We start from the raw sequence: 15,199 nt of genomic DNA on the forward strand, positions 1-15,199 counted from the left end.
GAGATTAGTATGTACTACTTTTGTCAGTTTTATAGTACATAAATTTAACATGTATATGATGTAAGTTCTGCTATTCTGAGTGTGTCCTTGTTTGTAAACTAAGAATCCTGATCAACCCTAACAATGAATTCAAGGGAATATTACCATTTCACAATTATTTTGCTTAGATTTGCTAGCAGTTTTTGATATCCTTTCCTTGCAATTGGTTTCATCATCAAGAAATGTGTAATTCATTTATTAAAAGTTGCAATGTCTTCCGTCTTCAACAGGTGTCAGAGAGGATTGAAGAGAATACAGAGAGATTGGGTGTAAGCGGGTCACTATGGGATGATATCATCACAACTGCAGATGAAATTGATGGGTGGTACAATAAATCTGTCTCTCAGTTTAATGAAGGCATCAGCAACTTGAGCAGCAGCCAGAGAATGGAGGATTTTCTGAAAGAATTCCAGGTGCTTACAAGTAAATCAGTGATACAAATGTCCGAAATTCTCTTTCCCAGGCATGCATTTTGTGTAAATAATAAGTAGATCTCTACTGAAGTAAGTAAAACTGTATTGAGATATATCAGTTGATAATCTTTTAGCTTGCATCCAGTCACACAATCATCCAATAATATCAACCCACGTGGGAGACTTTTAATAATCTCATATATACTCCACCCTTTTCTGAAGCAGTCTTTCTCCCGCAAACTTAACACATTGTGATCTTAAGCTCCATTTGTCCCACAATAGTTGCACTGATTTTATTACAGCAGTAAAATTAGCGCATCCTCTTTCTGCAGGCATTCATAAATTGTTTTAAGAGTACCCTATAACTATTTGGCAGTCAATTCCTTGCAACATTTTGCTTCTTGCAGGTCTGACTTCATGTTAATCTCTGTGCACCTGGGTTACATTTCTTTATTTTAATAGTGACATGCCTTAGTTGCACAGCAGGTAGCATATCCAGCATTGAAATTCAGTAGTTCTTTCTTACTGTGGTATTATCACTGCCTTATAGTTTACAGAAGATTCCTTAGTGAATAACTTTTTTACTTTGTGTAGGAACAAAAGTGGATGGTTGGGTAGGAGATGAGTTCACTAGACAATATATTCCAGAGAAGAGCTGTGAAAATGCAACAGTCCAATGCTATTGGCATTTATAATATGAGAATAGTGCCATATTGTAAATATATGGCAGATCCATTGAAGGACAGGCCTCTTCCATTTCCTTTAGAATTAATAAAGAATATAGTGATCTTCAATTAGATATATAAAAAGCTTGTTATATAGCGATATATCATGAAATTGTTCGTAGTGAACATTTTTGTTGATGTTCACCTATCAAAGCATTCCATTGAGACTGTATCCTAATGGAACAGCTAAATAAACAGGTATTAAACATTTTAGTTCTGATTAGGGTAGACCGTGCCCAACCCACAAGTGCATGCAAGGCTCTAGGACAGCACAGCTATTCAGTATTACAGGAATCTTTGCACTCATGACATGGAAGGACTTTGCAGAGCTAGGATTATTCCTCGTACAGTATTGGCTTTTGCAGAGGTCAGCCCTGTTCCACCCCCTCAGAGCTGGTTGAGCATCAAAAGGAGCAGATGCTGCATCTTTCTTGTCTTTTTGAGAGAGACAGCAGTTGTCCAAGGAGCTATAGGTGGCTTTGTACCTCCTTGATGCACAATACACCATAAGTTGGCAAGGTTCTCTGGGTAGATGGTTTGTCGGTGGTCCGTGATTGCTGCCGGCTGCTGCTGACGCTGCCGGTGGCATCTGCGGGTGGTCGCTGACCGCTGGTCGGCGCTCACCACCCCCTCCCTCCCACTGCCAACAGCGCCGTGGCTGCCTGTGGGAGCTCTCCACTTACCACTGCCACACTCCTGCTGCCGACAGTGCTACTGCCGCATCACCATGCCCCCCCCAGCCACCGGGGGCATGCAGTGTTCATGTTCCCTCCCCCCACCATCTCTACCCATTCCACTCATTGCATTTTTACATCTTCTTGTTTACTTTAGCTTCTTTTCCACCTTAGAGAACACAGAACAGCAGCAGTTTCTCAGTGCCTGAAGAAGGGTGTTAGTGCCAGAAAGCTTGCAAAGAACCTTTCCCCAACTATTTAGTTGGTCTAATAAAAGATATCACATCTACCCAAAGAACCTTGCCTGCTTATTGATATGTCTGTATTCAACTAGAGATCCTGAAGTATCAATGAATAAAAGGCAGCAGTCCTATTTCAATTTTCTTCTCAGCATAGAATTTAGTCCTATGTTTAATTTTTTCCAGCATCTCAGTTCTCAGTAATAAAAAGCAGAAAAGTTCACATTGTTATTATGCTCTGCATTCCTTTAAATGGAACCTACCAACCACAGTAATTTTTTCCAGTCTTATAAAGAATGAAGGTTCCATATTTACTCATCCACTTTTCACAGAATAAAGCTATTAAACATTTAGGACTCTATAATTAGCTTTGTGTCTGTGAGTTTTTCAAGGAAAGGAAATTTTCTGAATTCAATATAAAAAAAGGAAAGGAGTGGGATATGTTTTAGGAGACAAAGAATCTGATAGAATAATAGAGTTTGACTGCCTAAACAATTTCTACATTTTCTTTCTTTATTCCAATTTACCAAGGACCTACCTGAAGCTCCTTAAGCTTTGTAATGATCAGTATAAAGACTAACATATACTATTTTACAGTCTGAAGTTAAGGACAAAGGACAGAAGTTGGAGCAGCTTACTTCTAAAATCTCAGAACTCAGTGGATTGACCAGTAGTCATGAGCCTCCTGCAGATCTTCAGGTAAAATATGACTGTTGCTCACATTATTTGCATCCAAGTGAACAGGAAGAAAACCCTTCTGGTATCTGTACCTCTCCTGTGCTTCAGTTTTCCCTCAGTGTGGCATACGTTACATTAGTAATATATGTTTAATTCTTGTAAGTACCTTTCACAACAGGGTTAATTAGACTGCCATGCTAGCAAGGCAGCTGACTAAGAGAGAGCTCAGGTTTACCTGCACCACAACTACTGAATTTAAATGGATAGATCTAAACTGAACCTGAGTGGTTTGGTCCCAGTTCAGATGCAGAGACACAAAGCCTGCGTCCAGACGAGCATGGACGTTATATTTCCCAGGGACAAGTAGTTTTGCTGCAAGGTGTGCCACTGCTACTTGTCCCTGGGGAATGCCCATGCCATGTGCACTTTGGCGCATGGCAAGTTACCCTGGGGATGGTAGGGAAGGCTGGGGCCAGCACGGGGCTGGCCCCAGCAGCCTTACCTGGGGGCCTCCCGGACCTGCAGCAGCAGTGATACTGCAGGGAGGAGCCTGGCTGGCAGCTGCAGTGTGGCTCTTGGTGGCCCAGCTCCACTTCTCAGTGTCGTGCACTACACGTGCATGCACTGCTCAGTGTTTTTTTTCCCTGCAGGAAAAAGCAAACCATGGAAAGAAAAAAAAAAAAAAAGTGGAGCAGCACATGCACTCGCAGTGCACGCTTGTAGCACAGAGAACACCTGACTGTGAGGTATGTGGTACTACAGACATGCTTGTGGTGCCACATACCACATGATTCAGATAAGACTGAATTTGTAAGATTGCCACCTTTCTGGTTGGCAAATCTGAAGGCATGCACAGTCCTTTTGAGATTTTGACCTCTAGGACCCTGTAAATTTAATCAAATTATGAATCCTTGTTCTGCCTTAAGCCCAAATCTAAACTCAAGCTAATGAGGCTTAATGGCAGTCTAATATTTTAAGAAATGATACCTCAGGCATGGCCTAGAAAGTGTATAGTTTAAAATCATGTAAATGATGATCCCTTCACTCTTCCTAAAATGAGAGAAGTACTACTGACTTTCATCTTTATGTATTACACTCATCCAGTCCTAAGATAAAAACCATACCATGTAACTTTTGTGACCAATCACTACTGACCAATACAGGTCAAATTTCAAACAGTGACTATTACATAATCATGATTTAAATAGTGACTATTACTTCACTAGTAAAGTATTTGTGCCCAATCCATAAAATTATTAAACTAGCCTAAAATAAATTACTTGAGTGATTTCAAAACATGTATATATTTGTTTTAAGGGTTAGCTTGTTCAATGGATATTCTGAGAACAGAAAAGCAAAAAAAAATCCTCAACTAAATTATTCAGTTATTCTATTGGATTCATTGAATTTATTTAACAGAAATGAAATTTACATAGCTAATCTATATTAGCTTTTCTTATACAGTTCTGTATTTTAGCAATTAAAGTTATGGTACCGTATCTCATTTTCTACATTCAATTTTAATCAGACTTATACAAAAACAGTTTAATCCCTGCCCTGTTATGGTAAGATGGTGCACCAAACTGGTTTATTTCTCATGGGGCACATCTACATGTGCAATTAGTGCACATGAATAAACTCTAGAGCTGATTGCTCCCGAGTTTTTTGCTCCTGTATGCACCATTTGAATGCTTTCCTGAAAGCAAGTAACTCAGGAGTAGTCAGCTCTGGAGTTTATTCACGAACAGCACATGGTGCCCAGTTGGAGCAACCCTAATTGGCAGGGGGCACTGGGGGTCAGCCTACCAGCCCAGGGCTTCTCTGACCAGGCTCAACATGCTGTGGAGGAGCTGGCTGAGGCATGAGGTGCTTCAGTGCAGGGCTAGACAGCAGACAACCCCAGCACTGAAGCATCCTCGTGCCCCAGCCAGCCATGTTAGTGTCTACATGTGTACAGCTGTGCATGATTAAACTCCACAGCAGGGTAGTACTTGTATTTTCAAGTACTACCCTACTGTGGAGTTTATTAGTTTTCTGTGCCCTAATAGGAGCAAACATGTAGATGCTGAGATGTTTACTGTGGAGCTAATTAGTCAGCTCCACAGTCAACATTTCATATAGATGCACCCATGGAATCAGTTTTGTGTTTAATATGCATTCCGCATTTATGCTAAATATGTAGAGGGAATAGACAAACTGTATGGTTTTCCCAGAATTGGATAACCTTTCTTTTAGGGTGAAATCCTGACTCCATTGATGTTGCTTCATTGGGGGCCAGGTTTTCACCGAGTATCTACCTCTTTCTTTTGATTATTTTAAGTATTTATTATTTCTCATATAAAAGGAGCATGAAGAGTTGCGTATACTACTTTCCCATTTTCCATTTTTAGCTTATCCCATAGGAGTTTCCCACCAGTTGTAATATCATTATGCCAAGTGGTTCCCCATAATGTTCTAATGGATGACATTTTGGTTTTAGTTTATAGAAACAGATTTAAGGCAAAAACTGGAGCATGTGAAAGAAATGTCTGAGACAGCAAAAGAGACCCTGAAAAATTTCAATGATCAGAAGATGCAATTACAAAAGTTTATTGATCAGATGACAGACTGGCTCACAGAAGTAGAAGAGTCCTTGTTAAACTGTGCATACAAGCAGGGTCCTGAGTCTCTAAAGAAAGTAAAGGTAAGTGTTAAGGCAGATTTACATTTAGTCTCTTCTGTGTTTCATTTTAGCATAGTTTCTCCTGATCAGTCAAAATAGTGGCAGTACATTTATTTTAATTCACATGTTAGTTTTAATTAAGCATAGAAAGTGCCTATTGTTCAACTTCAGGAAACAATGAAGAATACAATGTCATAGTTTCAAAGAAGTTGTACCAGGGAGTAGCATTTCTCATAACACACTTCCTAATTGTGCTGCCAGCCTTTTAAAGAAACTAAATGAATAGCAACAGTTTTCCATCTGAGAGGAACCAGTACTGTCTCATCAAACTTTCTGGCCATTGGACGTTTACTGACCCTTTTTTCCTCTTTCCAGTCATGGTAATTTTATAGATCGTTAAATCAAAAATCTAGTAGCTTTGAGTTGAACTCAACAATAATAGTATCTTCTGCCTTGATACTTCTGAATCCTCCTGTGCAGTGACTCTTCTGTACTAAACTTTTCCTGACTACCAACCATATCAAGTTTTTAACAGCTATATGAAGGTTTTTGTGTTGAAAATAAAAAGCATTTCCGATGAAACAATCAAAACTGTTTTTGTTTCACTATAAATCTAGTCTTGAATGCTGCTCCCCAAGGCTAGAGACAGACATTCAAAAATCCTGAGCCTGAATTCATTCAATATTTGCAGGTTAGTTTAACCTGGCTAAGCTAAACTGGTTTGTAACTGCACAGACATCCGATTTGGACTAAAGAAATGCAGGCACATGCCTACAGTGGCTCAGGCTAGAAGCTGGGGGGTGCTAGAGCAGCCCTCCCTTCCCTTCCATAGTGCTGAGATGTGGAGACGTGGCCAGGCCCCAGCAAGATGCTTTGATTAAGGAGGGGTTTAAGCTTCCGTCCTAGCCTACACTGTCTTTGGCTTTTCCCTGCTCAAGGGGCAGAAGTGTTGCCAGACCCTGGCTAGTGTTCTGAGGCAAATGTTGGGAGGGGCGGGGTGCAATGCATGCATTTGTTGGTGATACTGAGCTTTTCAATCTTCCTCTCCCTGTCCGCAAATCTAACAGAGCTGCAAACCATCAGGGGGCTGATAAAGCCACAGTGTTATCAGCCCATCAGCAAAACAAAACCCCTCTCATTAGTTTAAGCTTTTTTTAAACAGCTTTTTCCAAGGAAGGAACAGAAGGACATTACCACCTACCTGTTGATTAGTTCCAAAAAGCCCTAAGCTGACACTGTCCTGTCTGCCTTTGTCCTGTCTCCCACAGCATGGACCATAGCCAGCATGTGGTATGCTAGCTAATGCTGATAGATGTCTGTGTAAGGCAGAGGGGAGGGGGGAATCCCTGCTTGAGCAGGGAGTGGTGATGGGGGAGGGGAGTGAGCAGGAGAAAGCCAAGCAGTCGCTACTGTACCTGCAGTCTGCCAGAGCTGCAGCCAGGGAGTAGGTGGGAGGGGCCAGCCCTGCTGGCCTGGAGCAGAGAGCAGAGCCCCACCCAGAGCTGCAAAGCATGTGGGATGCTGGAGGCCTCTGATTTAACTTAAACCAGGAAGGGGTCTGGGACAGACATTGTTTGACCAAATCAGTTAAGTGTGATATTACATTCAACCAGGTTTATCTCAAACTGGATTCAGCCATTTTCAGACTGGTTTATGTGTACTGAATATCTGTTCTGTTACAGGTTTAAACCAGTTTCTGATCGCTCAGATCAGTTTCTGTGTGATGTCTGTCCCTAGGCCAAGGGACAAAGCCAAGGTATAGATCACTGTCCTGCTTCAAACTCCCAACACACGTCAGTATCCCAGTGTACCTTGAATGTACTCTTATTTTGTGCTGAAAATAGGCATTTCAGCCATGCTTTGTAAAGTAATTTACTTGCATAAACCCCCCCCACAGTGGTATATGCTGAAAAATCCATTTTTCTTTGTTGATTCCACCATCTCAAGGATCCATCTGAGTTGAAAAGTTTCAGGAAAGCATATGCTCTACTTCCCTATTTCTTGACTAACTCCAGGATATCACAAAATCCTTGCTCCAGAGCAATTTCACAAGCTTCACCGAATGAAAGTGCAGGATTGTTTGAGGGAAGAGAGATATCGTTTGTTACTTTAGATATGTTGCTTTTATAATATAATTTTATGTTTTAGGACACTCAGAAAGAGCTTCAACTACAGCAAAGCAACATTGATTTAACCCAAGAGAACCTCAACAGCTTATGCCGTAAATACCACTCAGTAGAATTGGAGACTCTGGGTGGCACTGTCACTTCACTGATAAAGAAGTATGAAGCTGTAAGCCAACTATGCTCCAGAACACAGGCTAACATGCAGGACTTTTTGGAAAAACATTTCCTTGGTAAGTCTTCATTCTTGCTAATATAAGCCATTAAACCACAGCCATGAATCAAACCCATGAAGAGACTGCCAGAGAATGTCAATTAAAAGTTTCCAATGACATAATTTACAGTGCTGATTTATTTTTATATAAAGTCTTTCATTTGAAGCACTGTTACGAAAGGTTTATTTCACCAGCTGCAAACAAAAATGTTAAACAAGAAAGAAAAAAAAACTTAATAGTCACTGTTCATGACAGGACTACCAGTTTTGTCTTCCTTCTGATGAAAGCTTCAAATCTGAGTTTCTTTTCTCTTAATTGCATTAAGTCCCATTACATTTTTTCTTGTTATAACACATCACTGTATAGCACTCAGAAGCCATAATTATTCTCTCGTGGTGTTACAGTGCCTTATGCAAAGCCCACTGCAGTCAAAGAGAGCCTCTCCTTTAGTCCGAACAGGCCCTAGATCACTAATGAAAGATGAATAAAGCATGTAAGATATCTATATAACCGGTTTCTTGGATTATATAAATGTATAATGACTTTTCTTGGAAATAGTTTCAATCCTCTGTTTCTTTTAAAAGATACTGTGCAAGAATTTCAGGACTGGTTTTCGGGTATGAAGGTGGCAGTAAAAGACTCATCTGATAGGTCTGGAGACAGCAAAGCCTTAGAAATGAAGCTACGTGATTTGCAGGTATAGTTATCGAAACAAAAGCTCCTTTAATTAGCTCCCTTAAGTCACTTATATGCAAGCCATTTGCCTTCAGTCTGACAAATTGTTCATATAAAAATCTTACAAATCTAGAAAACATACAAATGGTTGTGGTGGGTTGCTGTAAAAGAGAGCTTTGTTATATTTCTATTTAATTGCCCCAAGTCCAAAGAGGCAACCAATCATATTTCAACTTCAGGGATTTTTGTTCCATTAAAACTCTTCTTTCATCTCTGTGGTTTCTCTATCATTTACTTCTCCATCTTCCTCCCACTGGGCACATCTACACAAGATGTTTACTGCAGAGTACACTAATTAGCTCTGCAGTAAATGTCTCAGCGTCTATACATGCAGCCCTATTAGGCTACAGTAAACTAATAAACTCCTCAGCAGGTTATAACTTGTAAATACAAGTATTATCTTGCTGTGGAGCTTTTTACTCTGCAGTGATATATGTGTAGATGCTGATGGGGCTTGCTGGGGCACAAGGGTGCTTCAGTGGGTGTGCCTGCCATCTAGCCCTTCCCTGGCGCAACCCAGCTAGCCTCTCTGCAAAACATTGAGCCTGGTCGGAGCCGCCCCAGGCTAGCAGGCTGACCCCCAACCCAGGCCACTTGTCAGCTAGGACTGCTCTGACTTGGCTCAACATGCTGCAGTTCTGGGCTCACGTTTAAGCATGGCACCCAGGGCATTTAACTGTGGTGTGATATGCACAAGCATTTATCGTGTCGTATTAATATGCAGCTGTAGATGTGTCCATTCTGTACTAAAACCTTTTCCTATTTATCCTTACTTTATTTTTCCATCCTCATACTAGTCTTTCCTATTCTATTCTTTATTCAATTCTCAAGGTGTGCACCAAATGATATGTGAGGAGCCCTTTGGATCTGTCCTCTGATGTCTAAGGATCCCCGGAATTCATGCTGGAAGAGTGCAGTGGCTTCTTTAATTTCAGAGTTTCCCCCATGTGCACCCTGCCGCTGATTGGTTTTTACCTCAGTGATTTTTGCCTCCCAGCCATCAATTGCAGGCTGCGAGCAGTGAGCCACCAGGCCACTCTGCCAGTCAGTGGCAGCAGGAGCACAGGGAAAACTCCAAGATTAAAGAAGCTGCCATTCCATGCACTTCCAGCTTGAATTCTGGAGATCCATGCTCATGGGAAAAGCATGAAAAATGCAACAACTGGACTAGGGTTTGCCAACACCCACTCTTCCTGATGAAAGAGTGATATGAATGCATTAGAAATGGATAGGAATTATGCACATACTCTATAATGAAATTTCTTTAAAAGATCTAGTCAATTCCATAGCTGAGCATTAGTTCTGGCCTTGCTGGAGAAGTGGCTATTCTTAACATCACTGTTTCTGCTTAGCTTGTAAATCCTGCCTATTTAAACTTTTGCTTGTATTATTTCTTCACACAGAAAGTGATGAACTCTGTTAGTGATGGACAGAATAAGCTGGATGCTGCCTCCAAGGAAGGAGAAAATTTGTGTGATTACTTACCCAAACCAGTAGCGAGCCATATCCAGGAGCAGATAGCACAGTCTAACAAGGACTTCCAGGACTTTCTGAAGCTGTGCCTGAAAGATAAACAGGCTTTAGAAAACTGTGCTTCAGAACTGGGAAGGTGGGTTATTTCAACAGGACTAGTTTCAGTGCAGAATTTTATTATAAAGTGGCTTGGAATTAGGACATTGCAACTGAATGCCAAACTATGAAGGTAATCATTTGAAATAGAGAAGATTGTTACACAAATTGCTAATTGCTCAAATTATGAGCCAGACTTTATAAAGGGGGATAAGGCAAGGTGCCGCGTTTATTGATCACGAGTTAGGCATAGAGGTTCGGGCACACCATTCATACACACACACACACACACACACACACACACACACACACAAATCATTATACACATCATTATACACAGGCATACACGTACACTAAACAACCATTTCACCCACACATACACCAGATATAGTTACCAGCAATAGTTGCTCAATATCAGCCCAGGATGGCCAACCTGGGCTTATTGAGTAGATGATGATGATTTGAAGATAGCATATTTGAAGATAACAGCTGGAGCGGGGTGAATAGATGCATCTGTGCTCCGATGAAACAGCAGTAGAGAAAGAGACTCACTCAACTTGGCATTTTCAGAGTGTTCTTTTATAGGGATTGGCATCCTTTGTTTCAGTGCTTTGGGATTTTTCCATACCCAGCTTCAGTTGTTGTGGTTGTTCTTCTTTTGTTTTCAGCTTATCTTAGCCTTGGAGTGTTTTTGCTGCGTGTGTGGCAGAATGGGTGCATTCCTTCTCCCTATTATCTTCTTTGTGCCCTATGCCTAAAAGGGATTCTTCAGCCATTCATTAATTAGTTTATTGACTGGTAACTTACATATGTTAAATCTTCTTCTCCCGTCTCTGTGCCTCTCACCATTCACCCTTTTACACACACTTGTACATAAAGGCTATGCAGAGTTCATTCACTTATGTCAAACAGAAGGATACAAAATGGAGTTTTCAGGTTGCTTACAGGACAAGATTAACATGGTTATATTTCACTATTATTACACTCTATGGTAACATCAGCTGCATTAGTTCAGTTCATGCTACAAGATGATCCAAACTATAGATTTATAGATTGTAGAGTCAGAAGGGACCACAATGGATCATTGTGTCCAGCCCCCTGCCCTTGGCAGGAAAGAGGACAGGGGTCAGATGACCCCAGCCAGGTGACTATGTAGCCTCCTCTTGAAGACCTCCAAGCTAGGTGATAGCACCACCTCTCTTGGAAGCCCATTCCAGATCCTGGCCACCCTTACTGTGGAAAAATTTCTTCCTAATATCTAACCTAAATCCACTCTCAACTAGTTTACACCTGTTATTCCTAGTCACTCCCTGGGGCACCTTAGTAAACAGCGCTTCCCCTATTCCCCGTTGACCTCCCCTTATAAATTTATAGACGGCCACAAGATCTCCCCTCAGCCGTCTCTTGTGAAGGCTGAAGAGATTCAGCTCTCTCAACCTCCCCCCGTAGGGTCTATCACGAAGGCCACTAATCATGCAAGTGGCCCTCCTCTGGACCCTCTCGAGATTTCCCGCGTCCCTCTTGAAGTGCGGCGCCTAAAACGACACAGTACTCCAACTGTGGCCTGACCAGTGCCGCATAGAGGGGGAGCATCACCTCCTTTGTTCTATTAATCATGTACCTGCTAATGCACGACATGGTGTGATTGGCCTTGTTGATGGCCTCGTTACACTTCTGGCTCATGTTCATCTTGGAGTCAGTTATGACTCCAAGATCCCTCTGCTTCCAAGCTGCTGAGAAGGACACTCCCCAACCTATAGTTGTGCTGGGGGTTCCTCCTTCCCAGGTGGAGTACCTTACATTTATCTTTATTAAATTGCATCCTATTTCTCTCTGCCCATATGAAGATGAACATGATCATTTGAGATTGTTTCTAATTAGTGGAGTAATAACTATGGGCCTGCTCCCATAGAAACACTCTTCAGAAGGGGGTTTTGGACAGGAAAAATGCTTTTGAAACAAGAATGACGATGATCTCATCATATCACAGGAGTCTGGAGCCTGTGTGTGTGTATCACAGAATCTTGAACCAACAACTAGGTCTATCATGAATGCAAGTGTAATTCCAAGGCGAGGAGGAGCTTACATCAACCTTTCCAAGATTGCTTCTAGGGTGTTATGATGGTGTGCCTTCCATCTAACACTACCTGCAGCTTTCCCAACTGCAAGTGCAGATCAAGATTTCTTGGAGGGCTCTCCCTGGGTCCAGACCATCAGATTATCTACTTGCTTATACATACAGGATAATAAAAGGAAATAAGTTTGGAAGATCACCTGATAATTCTGGGAAGGAACACTCAAAGTATTCTTTAGCCCATAATATTTTTACTACTAAATGAAATGCAAGTATTCTTATATTGTATTATATACTAGATAGTTCCTTTTGGATATTTTTTTTTAAATGTGATTGGATTTTAAAATAAAATTTAATGGGAAGGAAAGATGAAACAATTTATTGTAACATTAGTGGGTGGTTGGATAAACAGCAATATTGGGTATACTAATGGGAACTGACGGTAAGGGTGCCTATAGATGTGCTTGTTCATGTCCTAATTAGAACACATTGGAGCAGACTCGATTAAGCTCCAGCATTGCCTCACCATCACGTGTATTAAGCACCTCCACATTTCAAAATGGCCACGGGTGTGCTTTAAACCTCATTGAATGAGCTTTGGATAAAACATCCCACAGCCATTTGTAAATGCACAGAGACTTAATACACATGACAGTGAGTCATTTTAATTAGAGCCGTTGTTCAGGAACCACTCTAATTAAAATATCTGCTTCTTCTCTTCCCCTCCCTGAGCATGTATATAGGTATCCTAAGAGTTTAAAAAAAATAGGAGTTAAAGTTAGAGTCCTAAATCCATGGCCTTTTTTTCCAGAAGTGCTGAGTATTCAAAAACTTCAATTAACTTCTATTAGAAGTGTGACTTAACAAAACAGGTGAAGCAGTTTTTTGTTTTTGTTTTTAACTAAATATGGATTTAAACAAATGTTAATTAAAACAGAATTTGGGAGAAAACAACTTTCTCTTAATTTTCTTATTATTACTGAATATAGTAATAAATATAAGTACTGTTCCTTTAAATTTTGGAAGCTTTTTTCCCCCACAGTTCCCATGATCTTGCCCAACTTTTTTTTAGAGCATTGCAGAATATTTTAGATTGGTAGTCATTTCAGTTATATTGGATGAAGCCATTATTGACTTTACGCACTGACGAATTACTATTAATAGTATACTTTGCTTTGTAGTTTTGAGGATCAGCACAAGAAATTGAGCCTGTGGATCCATGAAATGGAAGAAAGAATAAACACAGAAGCTTTAGGAGAGGACAAACAGCACATTCCTGAGAAGAAAAATGAGGTGCAGAAAGTGGAAATGTTTCTGGAAGAACTGCTGGTTGCAAGGTACAATAACACTTGCCACTGTCATTTTACTAGAGTTTGTTACTCCTTCCTACAACTACAGTGAAATTAAAACATCTGGGTAGACTACGTATGCATATGAGAGAGGTGTGCTGGGAGGGGAAGAGGGGGGCTGTACTGTGCGAAAGGAACTATTTACAAGAACCTCCACCAAAATAGCTCCAAACTTTAAGGCAATTTGGATTTAAATTTTGACTCAGAAACATCTTATTTTGTAGTTAAAGGTGGGCTTCAAAGTACTACAGCACAGTTAACCTCAGCTCTAGCAATATTTTTAAGTGGAGGAATGGCATTCTTCATTGGAAGTTTGCTTTCTTGTCTTTACCTGTTATATCATGATATCTAGTTTTGTTAGGATTGCTGGCACTTTCACGCACATGAAAACCTGTCACGTACTGACTTCATGGTATCTATCAACTATGAAACTCCCTTGGAACGAAAAGCTAGGTAATAGAGGATGAGGTAATTGCCATATCCATAGTTGTGCAAATACTTTATATAACTGTTTCAGAAAAAAACAGAACCAAAGAAAAATATTATTCAATTGGATTGCTAAACCTCACAGTATTCAAAAAAATGGCACTTACCCTAACTATCTCCCTGGTACTGCTTTAAGCAAGGTTTTGTCTCTCATGACTTCTACAGTGTGCAAGAATAAAAGGGTGGTCTGGTGGTTAGGGCACTAGCCAAGAACTTGGAAAACTAAGCTATTCTGATGCCTATGTACTGTGTGACTTTGGACAAATTGCTTCAGTTCTCTGAACCTTGGTTCCCCATCTCTAAAAAGAGGATGGGGATGATGATACTTCCCTACCTTACATGGATATTGCAAAGCTAAATGTATTAAAGATAGGATGGTAAGCATATAAAAGAAATTGCACACTGAGTAAGTACAGACAGTCAAAAAGCCTGAGGCTGAATCAATTCAGCCTTTGCAGGTTAGTTTAAACTGCAGAGATTAAAGTGAAAAACAACTGGACAAACACTTACCTTTGATTCAGAAAATACAGCCACATGTCTGCAGTGGCTCAGGACAGAAGCCAGAGGTAGGCTTGAGCATGACTCTCTGGCAAATAGCCAGCATGGGCTGTGTGTTCACTTCCTCTTCCTGATGCCCCTGAGGTCTCTGGGATTTGCAGTCCAGACTCACAGCAGAAGGACTCTGCATGGTTGCTCATCACTTCCTCTTCCTGCTTCCAGGTGCCTTTGGGATTTGTAGTCCACAGTCATAGCCAGCAATACATTTGAGCAGGGGAAGAGGTGTTTAATCCCCCTTTCTGGCCCCAGACCTCAGCCTGGGTTGGGTGGGGGTGGCCAGTGAGCCAGCTAGGGAGCAGAGGGGCAGAGCCAACCCTGCTCTCTGGAGCAAACAGCACAGCTCAGCCCAGGTCTGCAAAGCATGCTGGGATGGTGGGAACCTGATTTAACTTGAACTAGGAAGGGGTCTGGGACAAATGGGACCAGCTGACCTGTTGATAAGCTCCAAAAAGCCTTAAGCGCTCACTGTTCTGTCTGCCCGTCCCAGTGAAATTGGGGACGCACACAGACCTCTCAGCATTAGCTAGCATACCACATGCCTAGGGTCCGTGCTGTAGGAGATGGGAGGGAGGGGGAGATTCCTGCTTGAGCAGCAGGGGTGACGTAGGGCAAGGGGAAGCCAGGCAAACCCTACTGTGCCTGCAGTCTCTGCCAGAGTAC

General features: G+C 41.3%; 1 protein-coding gene across 1 annotated transcript in view; it reads left to right on the forward strand.

The window, feature by feature from the left end:
* SYNE1 (spectrin repeat containing nuclear envelope protein 1) overlaps nucleotides 1–15,199 on the forward strand; it is a 522,133-nt gene that overhangs the window by 242,376 nt on the left and 264,558 nt on the right. The window contains 7 exon segments of the mRNA XM_025205597.1: nucleotides 270–452; nucleotides 2,688–2,789; nucleotides 5,248–5,451; nucleotides 7,579–7,786; nucleotides 8,353–8,465; nucleotides 9,907–10,112; nucleotides 13,328–13,483. Coding sequence (XP_025061382.1) covers nucleotides 270–452; nucleotides 2,688–2,789; nucleotides 5,248–5,451; nucleotides 7,579–7,786; nucleotides 8,353–8,465; nucleotides 9,907–10,112; nucleotides 13,328–13,483 — 1,172 coding nt within the window.

Source organism: Alligator sinensis, unplaced genomic scaffold, assembly GCF_000455745.1.
Source record: "Alligator sinensis unplaced genomic scaffold, ASM45574v1 scaffold1177_1, whole genome shotgun sequence".
Classification (NCBI taxonomy): Eukaryota; Metazoa; Chordata; order Crocodylia; family Alligatoridae; genus Alligator; species Alligator sinensis.